The 27,297-nt window shown below is 38.5% G+C and overlaps 1 protein-coding gene across 2 annotated transcripts in view; it reads left to right on the top strand.

The window, feature by feature from the left end:
- The first annotated feature begins 371 nt into the window (after positions 1 to 371).
- Positions 372 to 27,297, top strand: part of ATP10B (ATPase phospholipid transporting 10B (putative)) — a 50,332-nt gene continuing 23,406 nt past the window's right edge. Inside the window, exons 1-9 of one of the 2 annotated variants that reach the window (XM_069869088.1) lie at positions 372 to 646; positions 1,718 to 1,912; positions 11,500 to 11,704; positions 14,076 to 14,161; positions 17,196 to 17,302; positions 21,776 to 21,907; positions 24,356 to 24,483; positions 25,603 to 25,855; positions 26,730 to 26,965. In XM_069869088.1, coding sequence (XP_069725189.1) covers positions 372 to 646; positions 1,718 to 1,912; positions 11,500 to 11,704; positions 14,076 to 14,161; positions 17,196 to 17,302; positions 21,776 to 21,907; positions 24,356 to 24,483; positions 25,603 to 25,855; positions 26,730 to 26,965 — 1,617 coding nt within the window. Of the gene's footprint in view, positions 647 to 1,717; positions 1,913 to 3,167; positions 4,016 to 11,499; positions 11,705 to 14,075; positions 14,162 to 17,195; positions 17,303 to 21,775; positions 21,908 to 24,355; positions 24,484 to 25,602; positions 25,856 to 26,729; positions 26,966 to 27,297 lie in introns of those variants that run through there. The other variant, XM_069869087.1, reaches the window with a different exon arrangement.

Genomic DNA, 27,297 nt, shown 5'->3' with positions numbered 1-27,297 from the left:
GTGGCACTTTATGACTGGGGAAAATGATACAGAGCTTGTGGTGGAAAAAGCCATTGTTCACCTCTGTTAAATTGGCTTTATCTGTGTTAGTTTGCTGTTACAAGACACAGAAAATAGATTTGGGAATTTTTTTCCCCACAGAGATAGAAATAGATTTTTCCATATTGAAGATTTTATTATGTCTTTTGTTCTGTGCATTTTCTGTAGGAAGTGCTGAGCTTGAAGGCTGAACATGTAATACACTGAATGAAACCATTGTTTGCTGCTTTAAACCTCTTCTAGCAAGACACGAAGTGAATTTTTTACCAGAATGGAATTGGTTTTCAGTCCTTGTCATGCATTTATCTTCCAGCCTGACATCCCTGCTGTGAATGGCTTTGTCTGTGGACTCTGCTTTGTACCGCTGGCAGCGACTAGGAGCTGAAAGTCACTCCCAGAGTCAATCAGAATCAATACCACTGCTGTTTTCTGTCAGAGACAAACCAAAACTCAACTTAAACAAATGGAGGATTGTATTTCCTGACAATGGAAGACAGTGGAAAGACTGGAAACAAGCTTCTGCATTTTATTCTGGGAACAGAATACAGACCACAAAATACACGTTGTTCACTTTTTTGCCCCGAAATCTTTTTGAGCAGTTTCACAGGTAAAAATGTTCATTTAATAATACATGAGATTTAAGAACTCTGTCTAAAACAGTGATGTTTGAGGGTGATAAGGGCTGCTTTTGTGGTTTACCACACTACTAAAATTTAGGTGATGATTATTTGTAAACAAAGATCACTCATTTCACACTGAGATGGAGGTTTAAATCAAGTAAATTCTAGATGTGCTTAACCAATGCTGTGGCCAGTTCTCTGGTTTGAATGCCAGAACATTTTTTCTATGCAAAAATTTCAAGCTTTTGTTTAAAATTTGCTCTGTTTCTGTGTTGAACAAGCCTCTAATTATTTAAAACATGAAAAGGCAGTCATTGGATGTGTTGAGACACCTGTGAAATTTTGTAGATTTCAGAGGTTCATAAATTAATTTTGGTACACTTTTAATGGCATGCAAGTGACTTTATCTGCGGACTTATAAACAGTACAGGTGTATACACAAGTGCAAGGACAGGTTTCTTTCCAAGTGCTGCTTTGAAATTATATACCCCCCCCAGTATAATGAGTCATGTCAATAAGATGGCCAGGGAAATATAATTATGATTAAAATAAATGAAAGTTGTCTCCATCTCTATCTTTGAAATGTTTATTCTGTATATTAGATTTATAAAATCATAATTTGACCTTCCTGGGAATCCTTCAAGGATTCCCGATGGGGACATCTTCTCAGGGACATGGTGTAGTGACAGATAGGGATGGTTGGACTCCATGATTCAAGAGGTCTTTTCCAATCTGGTGATTTTATGATTATTTAATTTTTGCTTATTTTCAAAACCGAGGCAGTGGAGGATCACTGAAGAAATTTTAGATCCTAGAGATAAAAACTGTAATCTGTGGGGGAAAAAGGAAGCAGCTATAATATCATGAAGATATATCTCACAGACTCTTCTAAAGAAAAATCAGCATCTCAGTTAGGCAGCTAATTAATTCATTCTAAGAAAGGTAGAGGAGAGTAGAGCAGTGAAATGATTAGTGTTCCTTTGACACAAAATGGGGGGTGTTTATTAAGAAATTATTCTAATTTCTAACTACTATGAATTTATTTTATACCTTTTCAGGCTGGGTAATCTTTATTTCTTCTTTCTGGTGGTTCTGAACTTGTTCCCACAAGTGGAAGTCTTCCACAGGGAGATTACTATGGTTCCTCTGATTGTGGTGCTGCTTGCCAGTATGATTAAGGATGTTACTGAAGACTATAGAAAATATCGATTTGATAAGATGGTAAACTTCTCTAAAACCAGGGTGTATGACAAGTAAGTAAACTAAACCAATTATTTTTGCTTGTATTTAATGTGGTAGAAACTGTTCATCTGATTTTGCAGTAATTCCCTTGCCAGCCCTGGGGAGTACAGTAAGTTTGGAAAAGCTGTTATGAAAGAATTTTGTTCTGCCTTTAAAAATGCCTCATTTATTTCACTTAAGTCATTCTGATATCATTGAAGTTTTGTTTCATATCGCAGCAGTGATATACAAGTTTGCATTCCAAGTTTCCAAACCGTCTTGCCAACATACACAATATCCTCTTCAGACAGCAGAAGAATCTGGAGGAATACTGAAGCATATCCAAGTCTGGAAAGGGTTACTGGAGCTGTTTAATAAATTGGAGCAATGTCTCTCAGATGTTTCCTACTAAAACCATTAAGAGAAAAAGATAATAATCAGCTACATTCAAGGTGAAGCATAATCAAGGAACTGAAAAAAACTTTAGAGGAATTCCAGTAAGCACAGATGATCCATACACTACAGTTCCACTTTGGAAATAGTACTATCAGCTGAGATGTTTGCTCAGTACTGACTCAGAAGGATGAAATATTTTCATGTGCAATTCTTATTGCAACAGTTCAATGTCATCAGTTTCTTGTCCAAGTACTAACTTGACTTGAAACTATTTATCTTGCCACTACGTAATGCAATAGGTGGGAGTTTTTATTTAAAACAAGTTTAAACATTTGGGTTTCTTCCTTTTTTCAACTCTCTTTAAGCCCAAATCGTAGAGGAAAGATTTACTATGGTTTGTGCAGATGCCATTAGCTCTCACAGAAACCAGCCCTCATCTATGCAACATACTTGTGTGTCAGAAGCACAAGGACCAATGGGGAAGAAGAACTGAGAGGCTGGAAGGGGTCGCTGCATGAGAGGGGGGTGCTTTGGGTGTCTAGAAGCAGGAGGTCTATCAGAGGAGAGGGATCAGGCTGAAGGGCAATCTAGGTGAACAGCCCTTCAGTTGCCTATGTCTACATAAGTTCTTGCAACTACCCAATCATAGGTTTGCTTCGTTTGGGGGGATGGGGGTTGTTTGGTTGATTAATAATCCATGTTATGGGAATGAGGATAGCAGATCGAGGAAGTAAAAGAGAAGAATACTGCCTGCACTGAGGCTTACAGCAATCTTCTGTTGATTTCTGGGACGCAGAGCTCTGCCCATTACCTTTGAACTTCCTGGCAACTCCCAGGCTTATAAAGTGATTCAGAAACTCGTGGAGTGAACCATGAAAACTGTATGTTCTTAGATTTGTCACGAGTCTGTGTTAAAACAGACATACTTCATGTGAGCAGATTGTTGATGCCTGGGAAAAACTCTGAACGCAGCCTCCAGGTGTATGCTGACAGGAATAACAAAATATTCAAGATGCTTTTGTCCTATGTGAGGCGCAGCCTCACTGGCAGCTCTAGAACATGACGCAACTGAGTCAGGATGATACCTGTCCCTAGGCAGGTGAAGGCTGCAGTCAAAGGAGAGTCAGCCCTGGGCTTCCGACATTTTGACTCTTCTCTTCACCACTTGGGAATTTATATGGATTACTGGACTCTTCTAATTTTCAATGTGAAGCTACATTTTGAGAGGTAAAGATGATGTCAAGGAAAAGCGTTCCAGGCTGCTTCTCTAGAATGATATGGAAAAAACACTTTTTCAAGGAAACCTGCTGTCGATGTGGTGTTTCAGACACAGAAATCCAAAACGAAGAGCTGGAAAAGAGAGGAAAAGTAAAGAAAAGAAAGAAGAAAAATGAAAATAAACGAGTGGTCGTCTCTAATTTGGCCTTTGGAAGTAAGAAGTGGAAAGAAAATCCAAACAGACACTATGACTCCAATAAAGTAAAGACCACCAAATATACAATCTTGACTTTCCTCCCTAAAAATATATATGAGCAGTTTCATCGCTTTGCCAATATTTACTTCGTGGTTGTTGCTTTGCTGAATTTCGTGCCGGTGGTAAATGCTTTCCAACCAGGAGTTTCTATGATCCCAATTTGTGCTATAATGGCTATGACAGCCATTAAAGATGCTTGGGAGGACTTTCAGCGGTATAAATTAGACAAAGAAATCAATCATATGGGATGCTACATTTACAGCAGGTGAGTTTCCTGTAGCTGTTTTTACGAAAATATAAGATGTTGTCCTGAGATCTTTTACCAATGCTGAAGCTTTTTGTTTACAAAAAAATAATAAATGCCTGTTGGAAAGTCACAGTGATTAATTCAAAAAGGGAAAAGTTGTAATGACTACGTAACACCTGGTATTTGTTTTGAAAGAGGGAAAGATATTTCTTTTTTTTTTTTTTTGTTTAAACCTCATGTCCAGACTGGGAAGCAAAGTTTCGGTTTCATGGTACTGGGGTAGCTATCAGCTTCCTAGACATAGACTGCAGTAAAAACAGATGCTTAAATAGCTACCGAGCACTAAGATTTCTAAGGAAATTTCAAAAGGACTTAATTCTATCAGTAGAAGTTATATGGAACAAGATCTGTCATGGGACTTATTCGCATCCTTAGATGCCAGGAAGCCTCTTAAAAATGTATCCCTTCGAACTAGTTTGAATTTATACTCTCTATTGTAGACTAGTTTTCAGTTGTATTTCTTTTCCTAGGTTTTATGTAAAGTAAAACTGTCAGAGGAGTAAAACTTTACATCTTCCTGAATATTGCTTGTCATCTCGCAAATTAATCAACGATGATTTATATAACGTATGCTTTCACAAGCATGTTCTTGCAGAACTCTGGCTTTTATCACACAGTGCTGTCATTTCTGTTTGCTTCTCTTGCATGTGTTTGTCAGATTTTTATGTTTAAGTCCTGATGGTTAAATAGGAAAACAATGGATTTGCTTCTTTGGGGGCTAAACTCATCTCCACGTATAGATAATGACTGTCAGAAACAAAATTGTACTGCTTTCTTTGTCAACTAGTCAAAAAAAGCAGACATTTTGCAGGTTTCTCAATATTATTCATTTAAGATTTCTTGTCACTTCCAACATGAAAACTCTTGATAATTGTAGCTCTTTTGGTAGGCGACAAAATTCCCTCTTTGCCTATCTTTGAGATTGCAATCTCGCTGGATTTTTTAATCTTTTTAATGTTGTGCTAATCCGTGGGGCAATGGATTATCGATTAACACTTGTTAAAAACAGTATGAAAGAGAATAGGGGTGCAGTAGGTACTTATGAATGGATCTGCAAATGAATCTTACTTATTTCCTCTTTACATAAAGCAGTAATGTTTATTTATATCTACAAGCCTTTTACCAAGTGAGGAATATAATAAAACTTGTTTTATATAAAAGAAAAATCTACATCATGGAATTACAATAATCTGTACAGATCCAGATTCAAGTTATTGCCATGAGTTATTCCTTATGCAGCAACTTAATGTGAGCCTGTCTTAAAATTGGTTTATCCCATCCCATAAAAAAGACTTTGATCTATGACTAAATCTTGCATGGAATCTTGTCTTTCACCAAAGTTTATTGACCCAAAAAGATGATGTAAGAGAAAAGAAAATGAGGAGGGCTTTAGATTATAGCATTCATCCAGTCTGGAAAATCACAGGTAATTACAATTGCCATCATGAGTAATTTTAGTCAGGCTTCTATGGCACTTTGGGAAGGTGATATTTCTTGTTCTTCTTGCTAGCTGCAAAGTCATGGAAGTGTGAGGTCTTCTAATTTTCTTCCTTATGAATCATCTGCTGTAGGTAACTTTTTAACATAGGTGAAAGTCTTTTTAAAGACACTGCAAATTTTGTTAATCTATGGCAGCAAATTCTTTTTAGGAGAGCAATTCATCTTCTAGCCTAGTTGAACAATTATTTTTTGAGAGTTATTCTTGGAAAGTATATTGTCTTTATTTGAGATTTCAATAGCAAGAACTCCAGTTCCTGTTCCAAAAGAAATACAAAGGCAGAATAACCTTTTTGAAATGCTGAATGTTCTTCAAAACTTTCTTGAAGACTGAGGGGAAAGAAGCAACTTGCTGTCTTTCACCATAGAACAAGGGAAATTGCATTTAAATAGGCTGCCCTGTAAACATATTTCTTCTAATTTTCTTTTCACAGAGATCAGCTGGAATGAGTAATCTAGTCTGTTAGTCAAATTGAAGGAAAAGACACTTCAAGTAGTGTATTTAAAGAAAGTTTAATTGAGAAAATGGGAGACAATTAATAGACATTAAGGTGTTTGGGGGAGATGCAATAAAGTAGATCTGGTGTTTGTGCAGTTTTTTGATTTCTGAAAAAAAACTTCTGGAATCATAATAATTATATATAGACTGTTGTACTCTGAGAGTGAATCGCACAGCAGAAGAAGAGAACAAAAACTTAAATCACAGATGGTACAGATCTGTGTTTACTTGCCTCCTTTCTCCTGGTATTCTTCAAAATGTACTTTGTCTGCTTTGAAATTTTTCAAGAAAGGAATCTTCTGTTACCACAGAATGTGATTATCAAAGCATTTGCCATGACTTTATGCTTTATTATCCCTCTTTAATTGGATTCAAATTCCTCAAGTCACCTGGTTTCATACAAACTTAATTATTCTCCATCCATAATGTTTAATTATAATCTTCAAACAAGTGTGATTTTTATCAAGTCCATTTTGCTACACTCAGACACCTTCTAGTCAAAATCTGCCTGTAGATCACCATTCTCATCTTTCCTCTCAGCAAGCCACTCCAAACCTTATGTGGTTACTTTTATGTGAACTCTTTCCAGTTTGTCATTAATTTACTAACAACAGGGGCTGATACAGAATGCCATAGACAGACCTATAACTGAATGTCAACCCAACAGTTGCTAAAAGCTATTATTTAATTTTTTTTTAAGTTCTGTAGCGTTCAAGGAAATATTGATACGTAATTCATGTATGGCCTGGATCTGACATAACCTGGGAATGAGTGGTGGTGGTCTGTAACTACTCCATAGCACCCAGACATATTTTTACATCAATTTCACACTTCTGGAAGATTTACCCTAAATTTTTCTCAGTATCCAAAAAGATACCCAGGTGTAAATGCAAGGACTATGCATAGTTCAAGATGGCACAGCCACATGCTTGACTTGAATGCATGTACCTCAGGTAGCAGCAGCCATAAAAATATTAATGTTTTTTGAGCTAGTCGCATTGCTTAATTTTAAGCACCTAAACATGGATATGTCTGACAGTGACTCAGAGAAGCCTAGTTTATATGCTTTGACTCATCCTGTGCAGCTTTCAGAAAAGTAGGTAAGTCAACAGGCATCTTAAATGAGGTAGTGTGTTTACTCTTTCAGCAGAAAGTTCCTCTGTGATGCATTAAGGCCCTGTGGCTTTCAAGTCATTCCTTCAAGCATCATTCTCCTCTTCCTCTGTAGGTCTACTGATGTCTGATAAAAAAAAAGTCAAGCTGGCCTTTGCTGTGACTCTTTATCCACTTAGTGCAAGGTTTTAGAACATTTAAAGACCTCTGCAGCAGCAGTAACTCTGGGGTAGTCCTGGAGCAGTGATGTGAGAATAGAAAAAAACAAAACTGTGTTGCACAGTCAGAACTGCCAGCAGCTGAAAACTAGAAATGGCTCAAGCTAGACTCACTGGTATGAAAGAGAATTAAAATACTTCAGTCAAATGAGGTTTTGTAATTCAGCATTGTAATTTATTAGGCAAATGTTAGCTTCATTGCTTAAGAAATCTCTATCACAGCAATGGAGATCTGCTTTGCTATGTGTTAACCTATAATATACTTTATATTTGCTCAAATCAAGGAAGCTAGGTAGTGAAGAAAAAGGCTGCCTTCCTGTTTCAACCTCCTTCATATGCTCTGATCATCTAAGTCTTCTGAAGTGAGGATACATTGCACCTCCCCTGGGTACTTCCCATGCTTGGGAAACCAACTGAGGCTGGCCAGAGACATAGTGACCAACAGGGATCTGTGGCATCTGGGAGATAATGGAGAAGGTTAGGGAGCATGCTTGAAAATAGGAATTGACTTGCTGTCTAATCTCAGAGGTAAAAGAAAAAAGACAGCTTTTCTCTGGACCCAGGAAACATCACATGCAGCTCATTCAGCCCAGGGTAAACCTGAAAGTTTGTAGAGCAGAGAGCAGGATGAGAGGAAAACACCATCCTGCCAAGGGCACAGTAAGCAAAAAGGCGTTTTGCCTCTTCTTTATTATTTTTTTCTAACAAAGCATAATTTTAAAAACTAGGAGTTTTCTGGAGCCTTTAGTACACTCATTTCATACACCCAAAAAGAGTGTCTCAATCCTGTGCCCTACTTGAAGCCCCCACCACATTCTGTCAGGTAAAATGACAATCACTTTTCTCAGGCATAGGAATATCAAGGCTTCTACACCTCAGTGATACTTTCTCTGAACGGTGCATGAATTTCACTAGCTGGCGGCTGAAGTTCCCCTGAAGTTCTCCACTTCTTTCAGGTGATAAAGATTTTTGAAGTTCTTTCCCTAAGACAACCTGGGACTCAGAGATGTGCTGTGGAGTGCACATGAAAAAATAATAATTTGTATTTGCTCCTATTCAACATCCATTTTGACTCAGTTTTTGTTTGAAATTTATCTTCATTGAACTCTATGAATGTGATATGAAATTGTTAACACAAAGTCAATAATTTATTCATGTTCCCTCACAATCTCTAACCACAGCAGGATTTCTTTATGGTCCTTTCTTCCCAGAAATTACTTTATAATGCCTATTTAGTTCAAGCCTTCTGGTCAGATGTGATGAGTCCAATAAGAAATTCTGGCAGACTTAATTGTTCAAGGGTAACTGCCTCTTTTTGTCTGCACTGTCCTGTGATGGGCATTATCACATTACCCGTCATCCCAGGACAGCAAGGGAATGGTTTTAATTGTGCTGTTGATAAATGAACTGGTAAAGAAGAGGAGGTACTAGGAAAACTTTCGTCATAGAACGTTTCTGTGATGTGCCACAGCCCGGATGCCACGCACAGTAACAATCGGATTTCTAGCTTTCCACCTATTAGAAACCACCACATTGTTTATTTTATTGGATAAATGTGTTTACCCTTTTTATGCGCTTCCCGTCAGACCATCTTAGATTTATGAAGTTCCCTGGTTTATTTAGCAACTGGAGATTGTGCTGTGAACTTTAATCACTGAACAAAAAAATGGGCAGTGTTCCCAGTTGCAAGAATTGCTAGAAGGAAACTGCTTCATTTGAAAAATCTTGTTAGGCAACTGGGCCAGTGCTCCTGTGGGGTGCACCAGCTTTCTTGTGAAGTGCTTGTCTTCCTTTCATCTATTGGTAATTCTCTACAAAGTTGTAGAAAACCTTTGTACTTGAAGAAATTGTTAATCTTACAGCTCCAGCTGAATAGTTCTTTCAGGGAAATAAAATATGTTTCTTCATCAAATTCAGTGCTCGTCAGGAGAGAGGAACAGACTTTTCAGCTGAACACAGGTCTAGGATTCTAGCAATTCCTGAACTCTAGCCCCTGTGCTAAATAAGACTTTTCCTCTGATCTGAAGGAGATCTTTCGGCTTTTCTGACTCACCGTCTCCTCTGTAATTAGTGAATGGGCAAAACCTGAAGCTTTATGTGTAATGTGTATTTCATAGGGAGATATTGGAAAAAAATATTACACATCTGTGAATTCTGTGGATTATTTGTGTTAACTTGGTTTCTTAAAGCTGATGTGGAAGACAGCCAGCTGGACAAGACCCTTCTATAAAATTTTATGAGCAGAAAAAAACGAAGTGTGTTCCATAAACTTCAGAGAGCTGGCCTACAGAGAGGTAAAAGGTTACCCTGCAGAAGTCATATCAAACACTATATACGAACTAAACGTGGCATTCAGCTGTCTAGGATAGCAAGCCATCTGCTTGCTCTAAACTGCTTCTGTACTCTCATTTTTATATTTTAAACAAACAAATTAAGAAGTTCTACCCGGAAAGCACTTGACACAGGAAAGATTCACAGTTACGTAGTTGTTAACATTAGTTTCTAGAGCAATAAGCACTCAACATGCACCTGCTTAAATACTTTTCAAACATAAATTGATCTGGAGTTATTTTTTTTAAATGCACAGCAACATCAAATTAACTTACCACAAACCTATGTTCTTCAGTGTGGTCTTTTATGTCTGTTGTTGAGCAAAACAAAAATTACATGCAAATAAGTCAAGTCAGATGAATGAAGAATGAAAAAATCAGCAATGAAACATTAATATAGGAAGGGAAAGTATTTCTGCCTTACCATCTCATCTGCCTCTCATCTAGCATTAAAATGACTTAAGTAGTTTGGATTTAGGTGTTCTTTTCTGACTAAAACATGGATATAATGTGAGATGCACCAAGTTTAACTGCTTAAATGTACTTTGCAGGAAGCTGTTATCTTGTGCTGGTTTACAGATAAGGATATCAGCCAAGTGCAAGGCTTTGCCTGACAGCCTTATGGCTGAGTCTCCTTTACAGGGGGCCAAGGAGGTAGGTTAGCAGGAAGCAGCCTTTGGCCTCACTCCAAAGCTGTACTTGTCTGTGTGCTTTGAACTGTAGCAAAACACTTCATCTGCTATATCGCAGCTCCCCCTCTCATGATACAAACACTTAATTCAATGACAATATTCTTCAGGCAATAGATGAGGATGATTACAAACAAGCAAAAATGAGACTTAAGCAAAAATGAGGCTCTGAGTCATTACAAAAAGACATTTACTGAGCATTTTTTCTCTCACAGAGCAAGATATAAGATGATTCAAATATTCATCTTGAAAAAAATAAGTTTCTTTCAAAGATTTGGAGAAACATGGTCATTGTTACCCATGCACTTTTCCCATTAACTAATGTTGAAACTTATTGTGCAGTCTCCAGTTTGCTTAGATGATTAAGAGTTGGTGGATCAGTTATTGAAAAGGTAATGTCAAAAAACTTTGCTCTTTCCTGAACCACTGAGCACTGGTTTGTGATTAAATAGTCATTTCTTTATTTCTTGTCCTTGAACTCTAAGCCTTTCTTTTTTTTTCTTTAATTTAGAAGCTCTTTATGTCTTATCTTAATTTTCCCATTACAATTTCAGCCTAGTTACATTGATATTAAGGGGTCATTTGTCTGCTGTTCTACCTCTGGAATTTGTTTCTGTGGGCTAAGCTCAAGATTTGTTATAACCCTTTGAGAGTTACAAGCTGGAGAGGCATGAAACAGCTGTAGCTAAGACAGCGGTTTGTTTCTTTCAGGATCTATATGTCAACCTTGGAAAGGAGCTAAGAAAGAGTAATATAGTCAAAAATAACTTTTTTTTGTGAAACATCTAGATTTCTTGGGTAAAGTACTTTAAAAAGCCTCTGCTAGCCTGAGCAACTTTCTGTCTTTTGCTGTGGAGATTATAGGCCTAATGCTAGAATGAAAGAGAATTTCTGTTTTAGTCTCTTTTTATTCCATGTGAAGATATTCTTTGAATGTGATATATGGTCGTGATACTGTGAAAGTGTCTAAATCGTTAATTTTTAGTTGTTGTGCTCTCTTTGTATGCCACAACATCCTGTTTTATTTCTTTGAAGTCCCACTAACCAAGAGGCCTGCTTTCCTAATGTCACCCATTACATGGTTTTCATGTAACAGGGAAGAACGTGCTTATGTTGAGAAATGCTGGAAAGACGTCCGCGTGGGGGATTTTGTGCAGCTGCAGTGTAACGAGACCATCCCAGCTGATATCCTCCTGCTGTACTCCTCTGATCAGAATGGGGTCTGTCACTTGGAAACCGCCAACCTCGATGGGGAGACGAATCTTAAACAACGACAAGTCGTGATGGGGTTCTCCAGCCAGGTAAACCTGCGGGAAATGCAGCCCGTACGCTGCAGAGTTGGTCTGGATCCATTTGCACACCAGCCCTGAAGTGCAGCAGTTCTGATGTCTTGCTGTTGGAGCTAATACTTTGTACAGAAAGTAGCAGTTTGTCTGAGAAGACTTTTGTTATTCAGGCACAGAGGTATCTGTAGAAAAAGCGATACTCAGACAGTAGCTGTTGGCTGTAAACTGCATCAGCAGATGCTTAAGCAACAATACACCATTCCATTGTTCAGGACAGCAGCAAGTCTTTCCTGTATATAAACCATCTGTAAGCCACAGGTTGTCACAGCACACAGCAACACCTCATGCGCTCCCTTCCAAAGTGACTGAAGGCTTTCTTATGGATTTTTTTTCCCTGTCACAGCTGACGTACTATTGTTCATTTGTCAGGCATGTACACATATGGCAGCTCATCTAGGAACTGCTCTAAGGCAAGCTAAGTTGTAATGAAATCATAGAATCTTTTATAGAAGTATAATAAGCTATTGAATAGGAACTCAGGGTAAATTAAAATTTAAATTAAAAGTTAAATAAAATTGATACGTCTGACATCAATTTGGTTCTTAGCAGAGATTCCGTTTGAATGCTTAAAATCACTATTTCTTTTCCATCAGCTCTATCATTTCTTCGCAAACACTTTACTAGTACATTCCCTTGACTTGTCTGATAAACCAGAAGTAAAGAAGAAACCATGACTTGGGAAGAGTTGTACTTGTTAGATTTTTAAATACCTTTTCAAACAGAGCAGGGCAGTTTTCGAAATAACATAGTACAATTTTAAGGAGTTGTAGCATGTGAAGAGGAATATTTTCTTCCACTGGAATCCCTTCAGCAGGCAGGAAATCCAAAAACTTGACAGGTAATTCTAGGGATTATGCCCATTTATTACATTTAGCCACAAACAACAGTGTTATTGGGAAGACATTTTGAGGTTGTTGGTGGGTGGGACACAGCTGCCCGTGAGCAGCCAGATTTATTATATAAAAGCCCACCATTTCCATGGCCAGTTGTGGTGAGATAGTGTACTCTAATGTTACTTGCTCTTTTTTCAAATGGAAATAACTTCCAAGCACAATTAAGGGCTTTCCCAGGTTGTGGTTGCTGTAGTGTAATGCATAAAATTTCCAGTGCTTTCCAGTGATGACTGCGGAAAGGGATTTTTCCTGAGAAACACTGAAATATTTTAATATGTAGAGATTTATCAAAAAATAATAAACTCTTTACTTAAAGAGAACAAATGCTGCATTTGTGTCACATAGTCAGTTCACCACTGAAAGTTTGTATTTTCTTGCTTTTAGAAGAAAACAGAATGCTCTACTATCATACAAAATGCAACCTTTTGACTCAGTCATTTATATTATGAGGAAGTCTTCTTTTAAACTGTGAAATCCCCATATGCCAAATTATGCTTTAGACTGCTTAGTCATGACTATTTCCTTTAGACTTTGAGTTGTTATTTAGATAAACTGTATGCCCAGAAGTGTTCATACTTAAAGTCTTATTACATTGGCAGAGTGTAAAGCAGTTGTGACTGTGGTCATAGCCAGTGCTCAGGAAGGTTGGAGCTTAAATAGTCTTCTATATTACCCTGTTATAATATTTTAATATATTTGTGTTAATAGTCCTTAGGTTAAAAAAATAAAAACAACCCAGTGCTGTAAATATCATACGTACAGGTTTTAGTGAGACAATTTCTTCCTTGTTCTTTGAGCTTTGTTTAGTCCTGTGGTTTCTGTGCTTAAAACTTAAACAGATTTAATTGCATCTATAAAGTGTGACTCTCCAAGAAGGGAGGAAATACATATGGACTGGGGTCAGTTCTTTGTTTCAGGATATGCTTAGGAATACTGAATTCACTCATCTTACAAAAGACTGAGAAGAAATGTATGGGCTCCTATTTATAGTTATCGCATCATGGCCCATAAAGTAATTCTTCTAACATATTTCAAAATCCTGATAAATTCTGAAATTATTTTCATTTGAGGATGCTTTTAGTTGAAGGCTGGTTTTGTTTTGTACATAATTTGAACTATTTGTTACACACACTTTAAATGAAGGCAGGTATTTTCACTAACTGGCATCTGTGACGTCTTGTCCAACACATAGTATTTTCTTCATGTAATTTATCCAGCTGTTATTCCAAGAATGGAAAATCTCAGATCTTTACTCAGCCCCTCTGAAGATTTGCTTTAGGCTGAACAAGCTAAACACTCCCTGTCTCTCCTCATAAGGCAAGCGCTCCATTGACCAAATATTCTGGTGGCCTCATATTTAGCTGCTCTTAGTGTTTAGCATTTCAAGCCCTCATTGGATTTGACGCTCATTCTCAGCGTGTTTTTTCTTGCAGAATACTTCATTTGAACCTGAATTTTTCCAAAACACCATTATCTGCGAAATGCCTAACAATGATCTCAATAAATTCAAAGGGTACATGTAAGTATTTGTTACCTATAAATGCATTTTTGATATCTGAACTTTAATATTTCTCTTGGGGGAAGTAGAAGGAAGGAACATATTGGCAGAAACTAATGGACATCAAAATTATTTGTTCTCAGGTCCAAAATCAATGTAAAATGTAGACTGGAATCTGTGTTTTGAGGCAAAGCAGGACCAAGGCTTGACATTGAATTTGCAGTTGTTTAATCATAGAATCACAGAATCATAGAATCACTAGGTTGGAAAAGACCTTTGAGATCATCAAGCCCAACCATATCTGTCAAACCATTGTCACGTTCTCTTTTTGGAATTCAGACAGAAACTCATTTACATTTGACCTGAGGGTTAGGCTAGGCTAGATTTTAAATATAAAGGTTTCCTAGTGTTTAAAAATATTCAGCTACATTGCTCTAATTTCTCCATATGTATGGCCACAGGGAAAAGGTATCCAGGATCTAACAAACGAATCAGATTTTCTTCTTATAGCTAGAAAAAGCAAGGGAGCAAGAAAACTGTACTGAATAAATGTGCTACCGTTAGACTAGTATAAAACAGTGCCTTTTTTTCTTTTAGTGTAAACATATATACATGAGGAAAAAAACTACATTCTCTTTCCCTTATGTTCTCTCTTCATTAAACAGTTCTGGCACAGGCATAACAAGGAAATCCATACTAGGAAGTTTATCAGATTGAAGCCCATTCCCTGGTTATCAGGCAATTTTGTACAACATGGCTCATGTCCTAAAATTCTCTTACTTTCCAATACAGGACAACAGTGTCCCAAGGTCCTTTTCAGAGTGGTTGTTGATCCATGATGGTTCCCACACCACATCAGAGAACTGTTTGAAATACCTGCTGTCCAAGACTAAACGCAAGCCTCAAGTTATGCAAATAATTCAACTGTAGGAATGCGCCAGCATCCCTATCCTTGCCCCAGCTTTGTTAAATTTACTAGTAGCTAAACTAGAAGTTAATATCTCTTCAAGAATGCAGGAAGATTGTTGCCCCTGGAGTAACTGCAAATGGCCAGATCCTCTGACATGGGTAAACCAGAGGGTTCTCGGCCATTAGCACTGACTGTGTTTAGTCTGGCCTTGAGAATTGATGCCCTGTAAGAATGATGATTCTAATAACGATGTCATTTCCCCTCTACTGTTACATCTTAAGAAGGAAAAAGAAGTCACGGTTGTATTGATCACTGGCGGTGGTTGGTGGCTTTGAAGACCATTTGGTATAATCCAAATTGAAGCAATCCTTTCAATTAGCCTGCTGTAATACAGCACAAGAACACTGAGATCATAGAAATGCAAGTGGTATGTCACATAAAAAGCCACACAAATACATACCCTTAGGACCTAGGAGTGGCCTAAAATTTTTCAAATCTTTATTCAATGTCTGTAACAGAAGTCTTTTTGGGAAATGCCTAATATCTCACCTGCTTAGTGGCCTATGGAATTAGTTGTCTTTCTCTCACTGTTTCAGGAACAGATTAAATCACTTTCAGTGAAATTTATTAACATTTAGGGGAGTTTCTGTCATTGGTCTGCTGTGGTTTGAGCTATTTTGTAAACATAAATTACTTGGAACAGGTTACCTTTTTCTCCAAGAACACTTCACAAGTTATTGAGGCTCTATTGCCTCGCTATAGAACACTAGCAGTACTCTGCTAAAAATGATGACTATGTGACATCCATCTGACATGCTTGACCACAATAAATTATACTCAAGGCAATGTAAGAAGGCTTTTGTTGAGTGAGTTCACAAAGACTGAATCTAGATTCCCGTAAAAACAGCTTTCTGGCATTAGTTTGGGGTTTTTTTACAATTGCACCAGCTGTAGGTTGTTGGTACATCAGGCTTTTTACTTGTCTAGTTTGATGTTAGGTAACCACTGCAGCTGCACAGAGGCATAGGACTGTACTTGGCCCCGAGGTAGTACATGACCTTGCCCTTCATTTGAGTAATGCTGCAGTTTACCGGTAAATGCAGTGCCAAATATCAAGTAGAAAGTAGCAAAAGAAACATATTCTAGAAAAAACTCTTAAGCTGATATTTACATAACAAAACTAGATGGAGTGTCTGAAGTGAAAAATCTCAGCTTTGATAAAGATCTCAGGAGGAGTCTTCTAGAGTATATAATAAAATCTGGGAGCAAAAGTATTTTTACACTTCCGTTTTCAGAGGCTAGTAACAAATTGCCTGCCTGGTGGAGCACAGACCTTATAATTTTCATTAAGTTTTCATTGGTCTGTTCCAGTAGCAGAAAGTTCTGGAATGTGACAGGACATCTTCAGCTCACATGCAAAGTCTTCCATCCAGTGTGAGAGCGAGGAAGATCCTTAGCCCAGAGACTGTTAAAGTGAGCTGAGATTCTCAGAGACGAGAAGCCTTTTGGTGGCTGACAAAGAGACAGAGGTCCTTGCCAGGTGCAGATGTATTCATCTGAACCCATGCTAGCAGGCAAACCCTGCTCTAGTCACATAACGCATACTGGATCATTTATGAGGTACTGAATCTGACAGATAAGGTACTGAATGAAAGCCAAACTTGCTCCATATTGACATCATGATATACACACACCATGCAAGTGGTCTTTAAGAGAGATATTTGGACTTATATGTAACTTCTTACTGGAAGCCAAGTGAAAGTAGGGCCTTCAGGTTCCTTGATTTCAATTTCATACAGATATAGAATCATAGAATCATAGAATAACCAGGTTGGAAGAGACCCACCGGATCATCGAGTCCAACCATTCCCATCAAACACTAAACCATGCCCCTTAGCACCTCGTCCACCCGTGCCTTAAACACCTCCAGCGAAGGTGACTCAACCCCCTCCCTGCGCAGCCTGTTCCGGTGCCCAATGACCCTTTCTGTGAAAAAATTTTTCCTAATGTCCAGCCTAAATCTCCCCTGGCGGAGCTTGAGGCCATTTCCTCTTGTCCTGTGCCCTGTCACTTGGGAGAAGATTTTGTTTGATACTATATTAGAACAAAAAAAGTCAATGCTTTATTTTGTTTTCTTTCTTCTAGGGAGCAGCCAAATCATGAACGGATTGGTTTTAACATTGAAAGCCTCTTGCTTCGTGGATGTACGATCAGAAATACTGAGGCTGTAATAGGAATTGTTATATATACAGGTAAGATGTACTTTCCATCTACGTAGCACAGAATTTTCTTGTAAATATGTATAGTCCAATATTGCACCACCATTTTATGTTTTCTTTTAAGAGCTGGTAGTGCATGGGAAAATCTATATATACTTTTTTAACTGAAGGTATTGCTCATCAATGCATCCCTAAAGCCCAGAGTCCTGGGCTAGGTATCTAGCAATAGATAGTATTCTTGTATAGGTCAAATATCTTGCTATCTTTGTAATATCTTGCAAAAATATCCAGAGGAGCAAAAAATCACTAAGATGAGTTTAACCCTCAACTCTGCAGCTCTGATTATACTACTAATTCCATCTGGCATAAAACCTACACAATTGCCTTAAGGGAGGTCTCTGTGCCTGGCTCCTCAGAGCAGAAACTGATGCAGCTGAAAATCTACCAAGAAAAAAAACAAAAGAAAAGGAAAAAATCATTGCAAAGCCAAGCTGTGCCAGTGTCAGTACACAGGAGGCAGTGAGAACAGTACACAGTGAGAACAGCAGCTGGAGGTGACAGAAATGGCAGCAGCAGCACAGGTTTGTGCTGACATAGACATAGTGTGTCCAAGCAACCATGAATTTCATGCAATAGAGACATGAACCAAGCAAGACAGTGTCAGTGCCCCAATCAAATGCAGCACCACAAGGTTCATCTGTGGGTCAGCTCATCTTTTTCTCAGCCTCTTTTACCTATGGAGTGTTACCACAGCTTTTACTCAGTGAGCATGATTTATCATCAGCTTTGCCAGCTGTGCACTTTTCTGCTCCAGAAACAGAGTATCAGCTACCCACTTTATTTGTAGATTAAACAGACGTCCATTTAAAACTAAAAATTAACCCCATTATTGGTTATTTTTTTTTTCTTTCCAGTGGACTCATTTCACCTGTTTTATGTTTTAAGCTGGGTGGAAGTGTTGATCTGCTGGAGGGTCGGGAGGCTCTGCAAAGGGATCTGAACAGGCTGGACCGCTGGGCAGAGTCCAGTGGCATGAGGTTTAACAAGGCCAAGTGCCGGGTCCTGCACTTGGGGCACAACAACCCTGTGCAGTGCTACAGACTGGGAGAAGTCTGGCTAGAAAGCTGCTGGGAGGAGAGGGACCTGGGGGTGTTGGTTGACAGCGACTGAACATGAGCCAGCAGTGGCCCAGGTGGCCAAGAAGGCCAGTGGCATCTTGGCTTGTATCAGAAACGGTGTGACCAGCAGGTCCAGGGAGGTTATTCTCCCTCTGTACTCGGCACTGGTGAGACCGCTCCTCGAATCCTGTGTTCAGTTCTGGGCCCCTCACCACAAGAAGGATGTTGAGGCTCTGGAATGAGTCCAGGGAAGAGCAACAAAGCTGGTGAGGGGGCTGGAGAACAGGCCTTATGTGGAGCAGCTGAGAGAGCTGGGGGTGTTTAGCCTGGAGAAAAGGAGGCTGAGGGGAGACCTCATTGCTCTCTACAACTACCTGAAAGGAGGTTGTAGAGAGGAGGGTGCTGGCCTCTTCTCCCAAGTGACAGGGGACAGGACAAGGGGGAATGGCCTCAAGCTCTGCCAGGGGAGGTTTAGGCTGGACATTAGGAAAAAATTCTTCACAGAAAGGGTCATAGGGCACTGGAACAGGCTGCCCAGGGAGGTGGTTGATTCACCTTCCCTGGAGGTGTTTAAGGCACGGGTGGACAAGGTGCTGAGGGGCATGGTTTAGTGTTTGATAGGAATGGTTGGACTCGATGATCTGGTGGGTCTCTTCCAGCCTGGTTATTCTATGACTCTATGACTCTATGATTCTATGATTCTATGTCTAAGTAGCAGCAGGGGGTTCAAGTCTGAGCCATCTATGAGAAAACAGAAGTCATCATCTTTGCAAGAGCCATTTAGCCTATATTAATCTCCACCACCCAGTTTATTTTATGTGACAACTGGCCATTTTATTTCACTACTGCAGAAGTGGACTTTAAATGGCTATAGCCCCCATGAACTCCCAAAGTAGCTTTCACCTTGCGAATCTTTCACTGCCTGTCTCTCTGAACACCCCATGCAAGGATGGTGCTGACCAGATAGACGAGGAGAGCTAGAGCCAAAGCCATCACTCTTTTTTGAAGTAACTACTATACAAGATTTTCTGAATCATTCTGTATAGAATTGGAGTAATTCACCCTCCCTTCTCCTGTTAGGATGCCTTTTTTTCTTCTCTGTAGTCCAATCATTTTCCACTATGTTCCTTTGGCCAATAGCGTAGATGTTTTTGTGGATCTCTGTTAATGTTGCTTAAGCTGCTAGTAACAAAGGTTATAGTTTTAAAATAATTTTCAATATAGGATGTCTTTGATCTGAGTAAGTCTTCAATTTCTAATTGACATCTTATTGTAAATGTCAGTATAAAAGTTTATTCTTTTTCTTCTAAAATTATACTCACTTGAGGCAGCACTAGTTTCATTTCTAGGGTTCTTTGACATTGATTATACTCTGGCTTTTAATCGTGGTCTGTGATCTTCTCTGAACGTTCAAGATTAGTCACGTTCTCCATTTTTCTAATTCTATTACTTCTCAAACCTAATTTCTGATGGAAGTCTTTGTGAAGGACAGAACCTGTGCAGTTCTCATCTGACCTGAATATGTTTGTACTTTCCATGGCTACCCAAATGGTTCTACACAAAGCAATAGCACTTAGGCACAAAAACCTCATTACAGAGTAACAAGCAACGTAGTTTTCTCATTCTGATAGGGACAGCAGCAATAATTATACGTAGAAAAAGTACCAGAATGAAGTTTTGGATAAGCCCATTAGTGTTCACAAATAGAGAGACAAGATGCTAGTGCGGTGGTAGGTGAGTTGTTGCATTGCACAGCATATTAACTGTGAGGAGTAGAGGAGAACAAAGTAGTTTATTCCTCATTTCTGATATCTTCTTTCTTGCAAGGTGATATCTGTATCACAGATGTGACCTTTTCCTGTTGGTCAGCTGAAGTGGAAGGGAAAGATAGAGATGATATTTGAAAAGAAATCTTTTCCCATTTTCTTCCTGAAATAAATCCATCAACATTTCCTTGAGGTTTTTCTGGAATTGATTAGAGGGTTTTGTCTTGTTTTGTTTTCAATACAAAACATTCTGTTCAGCATGACATAAAAGAAAAGTGAGGAACAAGGTTCACACAGCTGCTGGAGGAACAGAAGTGCAGGGAGTGGTACCCTCCTCTTCTGTGTATCTTTGTGGTTAGAGCATTTGTTCCCTGAAGGGAAGACTTGGGACTTTTTCTCAGTTCTGCCTGTATGGGAATGAACGTACATCTTCTGCTTCACAAGTTGTGCCCTGAATACCAGACTGTGTTAAACAAGCAAGCATGTACATATACGTGACCTGGAAAGGAAGGAGCATCGGTAGTATAAACTGGTCCCACTGACACAGCTCCAGGTTGTGTAAATAATTACATATTCAGTGTAACCCAGCTCCTGGGTGATTGTCCTGAACATAAGGCCAGAGAGTAATTTTCTTTCTAGCTCTCTGCCTCAATTAAAAACCTTTGATGTAAACATAGAATGAATCCAGCAGATGTGATTGAATCTCACCTAACTTTAAGATTTTCGTTCAAATTGCTTCCCTAGAGAAAGCCAAAAGACAGCATAGAAAACAGGCACTCACATGTATCATACACATACAAATGTAAACTAAATACAAGTCTATAGGGTCTCTATTTTCAGGGAAAATCATAGCAGAAATAAGCATAAAAGATACCGTTTATCATAGCAACAGATGGTATCCAGACATCCCAATTGTGAAGCCACAGTTCAGGTAATATGAATAGTATAGAAAAGTGTTTTTTCACCTGGTAGCTTTTTACAGCAGTTCTCTTTTTCCATCAAAAATATACCAGCTCAATTCTAATTCAGTAAGTTTTAAGGGTTGGGTTTATTTTTTTATTTCTTGTGCTGTTTTGCTGGCTTTTTACAACCACACAGTGGAAAAAGAAATAAAATCACATTCATGTCTTTCACTGCTAGATCTCACACTAGATTTTATTTTAGTGAATAAATGAAATAGGTATAACGGCTTTTAAAGAGCTGCTGAAAAATATTCAAATCTGGTTTTCAGGAATCTATATAGTACATAATCATGTTGTTTGTAAAATACAAAGATATTATATGATTTTTTTTTTCCTTTTACTCTCAAGATTTGGTTTTTGAATATTTATATAAACCCTATGACCCTACTGAATCTGCTGTCTCTGGGAAAGTAAAATATATAATAGCAGCTGAAATCTATAATGTAATGGAGGTCTTTTGTAAACCTCTAGATTTAGTCTCTGATATATTCTGCTAGTCAGTCACATGAGAAGATGGGTAGTAAAATTACTGAATGAAATGAGAGTCAAAGTAATGGTAGTTATAATTATCCTGGTCGCATTTCATGAGAGAAATACTTTTAAAAAGAAAACACTACGAAATATTACACAAACATGATGATGTCCATTCCTGTTTTGAAGGTCATGAAACTAAGGCCATGCTAAATAACAATGGTCCTCGTTACAAGCGCAGCAAAATAGAGCGACGGATGAACATGGATATTTTCTTATGTGCAGGACTCCTGTTCGTGATGTGTCTTGTTGGAGCTATAGGTATGAAACACTGATAAAAATCTTCCGTTTCATTGCTTTTCTTCTAAATGGTAGTTAAAATTGATCTTACAGACATGAGTGAGATCAGATCTAGAGCTGAACACTCTTGAAGTCTTTAGGATTTTTGGACTTTCCAATAGATAAGATAAAATGGCAAATCTGAGTAATTCAGTTGGAAGAAAACTCAGCCACAGCTATAAATATTTCAGGTAAGCCTGATCATCACCGTGGTGAAATACATGTAAAGCAAGCAAGTGAAAGCCATTGGATTAAGGGGTTGTAGGAATCAATACTTGCCAACTGAGATCTGCTTCCTGAATGTATGTTTATTCCTTTTCGTTCCTTGTGTATAACAACAAAAGTAAAATTATGTAGCTTTACCTTCATTTCAGTAACATGTTTCTCTAACGTTCTGAGGTGATGTCAGACAGCCACACCCAATTTACAGTCCATGAACTGCACACGACTAACTCATCAAGTTTACAGTCCCCCAACTACCTTCCTTCTCAAAAGCCCCTTTACAGCAGGCTGAGAGATGGATTGTTCAGGTAGGAATAGCTTGTATTTTCCTGCCATCCTTGCAAGTGAGCATAGTCAAATATAGTAAATTGGGTTAGCTGTCTAGAGTTTACTAGATTGCTAATCTCAAAAACATCATATTCAGTACTTGCCTTCCAGCTCTGATTTCCATCTGCCCCAGGTGGCTCAAGATTAATAGGATCTTGTAATCCTGAGGGAAGTGCCAGATTTTAAACCCAAAGTCTTTTGAATGGGTCACTGCTTTAAAGAGACAACAGAGGCTTCTATGAGCACTTTGCATTCCGAGCCCCTTTTGTTTTTAATTGATTTCATCTTGGTGATTACTTGCTTAGTGCTACTGCTCTGAATTAGTTTTGCAGTGGCAAAGTCAAACCATGTGGTTCTGTCAAGTTTTCCTGAACCTGTCCTAGAGGCATGAGATGTGACACACCAGCCAGCCATCAATGTAACATCATTAGAAGTAAGGGTCATCCAAAAGGATGAAAAATTGAACTGATTTAATAGCTCTTATAAATTTTGCTGCCGTATGGGGGCTTTTTTCAGCACAAAAATGGGATTTCAGTTTGACAACTGAGCTGTCTGTGACGGAGGGAGAGACCTTATCTTCATTGCTCCCTAGCTGCTGTCATGTAGATTTCATGACAGTCCTTTGTCTAGTGTGCAAGCCCTTGAGTAATTAAGTCCTTTAATTTAAGGTTTAAGGCAGTCTTGAATGAAAGATATCAACATTTAAAAGAACATTTTATCTGCTCAGGTTTTAAAAAAAAATGTATATAAAGTGTTAATAGTCTAAATGCAACATGTAAAACAAGTCCATTAGTGCTTTCATCCATTCAAAATGTCGTGTAGCTCTATCATAGCAGTTCTCACTTTGCAGCTTTGTCTGAGTGTAAGATTCTAGGAAAAAATACCACTGGTGGATCAGTTACCAGGATTTTTCTGGCACACAGTGAAGAAGTGCGGTAAGAAGTATCTTGCAGAGCATAGTCATCCTTGCTTAGATATGGTTGTGGTCTCTAGCAGCCAGGAGGTATTGCTGAAATAATTTGAATTCCTTTGGCAGATGTTAGTAGGTAGGTGCTGCAAAACAACTGCTTGCTTAGTTGGCGCTGATAAGTTCTATCAGAGCTGGATGTGTGAAGTGGACTCGTAGAAGGTTTTGGCTTCTGGAGCAATGATGCATTGAGGGAAACTTGAATTTTTTGTCCTAGCTCTGTGTGAAGTTTCTGATGCTGTAAATTTAGTAGCAACCTTGAGCAAAGTTTATTTCAGTAAGCACAGTATAAAATGTGGTAAAGTAATTGTGTTGGGCTGCTGGTAAATCCTGAATTGGAGGCTTTGTTGTAGTAGTGCGATGATATCTACTGATATTTAAGACACAGTGGAAGCAGCAGTTTTGTGCTACAATTTGTTTGAAGGGAATGTAAAAATGAGCTGCCCAGACTAAGTTATAGAGGGTTTATCAACTCTAACAAAGACAGATGGAAATCAGGAATGGTCAGGGAGGATAAGAAAGGTTTGAGTTTGTTTCTGTTAGAAAGAGAAATGGCAGTTTTCAGCACTGAGGACTTTTAAAGGTAGATTATAGAGATGGAGTTCTCCACCAGCAAGATGTAGAGTGAGGAGAGATGTGTGCAGAGCTAAGAGCCACAGGGGGCACCTGCTGAAGGATAAGTGAATAAAAACATGCATGACTGCTCATTTCTTATTAGCATATCAATAATATGCATGTTCAACAGAGCTCTGCATATACTTTGCATTCTCCAATAGGTTTACAGCATTGCTCAGGAAATGTTGCTTTGGAAATGTTCTTTCTCCTTTTAATTATCACAGCAGTCCATATCTGCAAACTTCAGAAGCTTTGTCAATCACCTTAATGTATTCCAATATTGTATACCATTCCTACAGGGCATGGCATTTGGACTGGAAATTTCTCAATGCATCCACCTTATGACGTCCCTAATGAGAGTGGCAATTTTCTGTCTCCAGTTCTTGCTGGTTTCTACATGTTCTTGACAATGATAATCCTGTTGCAGGTAAAAGACAATAAGCACTCTATTACCTCCAAGGAAGAAGCTATTCAAGGCTGAGTATAATCACTAATGAACAATTAATGTCAACTAATAGCTGTGCAGAACCTTCTAATCCTATTTGAAAATATTGCTAGGAGTGTTTCAAATTATTCGAGTGTGAAATAATGTTTTTTATATTTTTTCTGGTTAACTGCAGATTTTTGTTTCTTGCTGTTGAAACCCCACAAGGATATAGATAGGAAGGATGTGTATTACATCTTTAAATAACTCTACAATCTCTAACATATGCATTAAAGAGGTTCTTTACATTCAAATGTCTGCTTTTTATATTTTTTTCTACTTATGTCCAGAACTCCAAAATTACAATGCCACTTAATAGCTCAGGAAAAGTGAAACAAACATTGTCCTTTTTGCCAACAGGAAATAATAACTTGGTGTGGTTCAGCTGGTTTAAGAAATAAGCTAAATTAGAACTAGGATGCTTGTCTATCTGAGTCTGATTAAGCCTCATTAGGAGAGAACATTTTGTCAGATGAGGAGAAAGTCACATGCACTTTTCAGACTTCTTGATGAAACTACTGAGATTTAAATGTATATAATTTCTTTAATATGAATGAAATGTGAAGGTAACTTTCAGAGTTCCTCAGAGATTCCTTGGGGGATTATTCTTCATTACAGAAAGAGAATATTTGTGCAACTGAAGAATTTTTATTATTTCAGGACAGGAAAACTAGCAAGTGGGAACAGTTGTGTGCAAAGTAATTGCTTGTGAAACTGTTTTGCATTGAGAGTTAGGTTGTACTCATCCATACTTTCAGAGTTTCAGAGGGTGAAAAGCAGCATGCACCTCAATCCAGAAAAAGTGCTTTGTAAGAGCATCCTCTTGAAAGGCTTACCTTTGCATTTGACATTCTAGAAATCTTGTCTTAAATTTGTCCCTTATTGCCACTCTTTATCCACTGCTGTTGTGTGCAGGATTTTTTTTTCTCCCCTGAACTACTATTATTCAGTTCTATGAAGAACAGGTTTTTTGAAAATTGTTAGTATATCTGTGCCAGGACATTGCTGACAAAAAGCAATAAGACTTGGTTCACCCCTCACTGAGAATTTCATCTCTTTCAGGTTTTAATCCCCATTTCTCTTTACGTGTCCATTGAGTTAGTCAAGTTGGGCCAAGTCTTCTTAATTCACAGTGACATTGACCTTTATGATGAAGAAGCAGATCTGCCCATACAGTGCCGTGCCCTAAATATTACTGAAGATCTTGGACAAATCCAGTATATCTTCTCAGACAAAACTGGGACGCTAACAGAAAACAAAATGGTATTCCGACGCTGCACTATTGATGGAATTGAGTTTTCACATCAGGAAAATGGTGAGACACATTTGCTTTTCTCTCTGAGCTCCTGTTTTTAATTTAAATATTTATAATTATTCATACCAAGCCCTCTGGCTGGCTATAGAGCTTTGTGGATTTGTCTCCATTTTGTGAGGGACTCCTGTTACAGAGATTCATGAAACTGAAGGTGTTTCAAATGACTCAGAAGTCAGATAGGAAAGATCTTCCAATTCCTTCTGCAGGAATCTCAGGTTTTGCCCTGCATTCGATACCCACTTGAAAGTGTAAAGAGAACATTTTCATTTCTAAATGAATGCCAGCCAACCTTTCATAAGCTTACAAACTGAGATAGTTAGTAATTAAGCTCAGTGGGTCCAGAAGTAATTAACATAGTACCATAGTCTTCTGCGTGATATGAAAGGTAGAGTTACACAATTTCTTGAGTCAGCCTTAGCTGCAGTCCATATCTGAAGTCTTTTGACATGCAGTGCTCTGAATCTGAGGGTTTTGACTCAGGCCCATTCTTTGTTGTTATTTTTCTCTCTCTACATAGTGTGAAGGATTTTATTAAGCTGGCAAGCAGCTGCCAAAAAGATGTTTAGGCTCTGTGACTGAAAACATTCACAAATTTGTGAATTGCCATATTTCACTCTCCTGTTCCAGTCAACTGCAAAACATGGCTAAAGAGACCAAGCATTAACAGAAGTCCATAAAAGCAACTGATAGTTTTGAAAGCACACTTTTGTTTTCTTGCAATAACAAACTAAAGTGGATAGTGAAGTTTTTCTGCTGATGATTTTTGAGATGGTTTGTCTTTGAATTGCATCATGTCACTTTTTAACCAATTAAGGAATTCTTCCTGAGCAAAGAAAGAATAGATTAATAGAAGCTTCATTTTCTCTTTTTACAGCCAGGCGCCTGGAAACCCACAAAGAGTTGGATTTAGATGATGAGGACTTTGCCAGACTTCAACACTTCACTCTTCCTCCCGTGAATATTGAGAGACTGACCACTTACAAGCAGGGCACCACGAGACCTTTAAGGCGCTGCCAGAGTGCTAGAGCTAATTTTCAAGGGCATACAAGGAACAGATCACTTGGTCGTCGCGATAGCAACCAGTCTCAAGTGGCATTCAGCAGTACCATTGTGAGTACAAACAGACTAAGCTAACATATTTTAAGTTCCCCTTTCTGTTGCATTTTGTCGTGGGAAGCCAACAGGTCAAGAGAATAAATCCAAGAGCTGGTGGAGCTAAGGGAGGAAAGGGGAAGGCAAAGCATTGGGGCTCTCGCTTAGCATGTGCAGGCTGCAGCTGGGGCGTGCTAGGTGAGTGTTTGGAAATAAGAGACATTGCATGAAAGGCTGCAGCAGAAGAGTGAGGGGCACACAGGTGGTGGTTCGGTAGGAAAAGGAGGCATGAATTTGCAGTCCAGGAATTGAGGCTGTGGTTCATAACAGCAAGAGGTACTTTGCACAAT

Source organism: Phaenicophaeus curvirostris, chromosome 15 (assembly GCF_032191515.1).
Source record: "Phaenicophaeus curvirostris isolate KB17595 chromosome 15, BPBGC_Pcur_1.0, whole genome shotgun sequence".
NCBI lineage: Eukaryota > Metazoa > Chordata > Aves > Cuculiformes > Cuculidae > Phaenicophaeus > Phaenicophaeus curvirostris.
The sequence above is the reverse complement of the archived record's forward strand: the minus strand, read 5'-3'. Positions and strand labels throughout refer to the sequence as shown.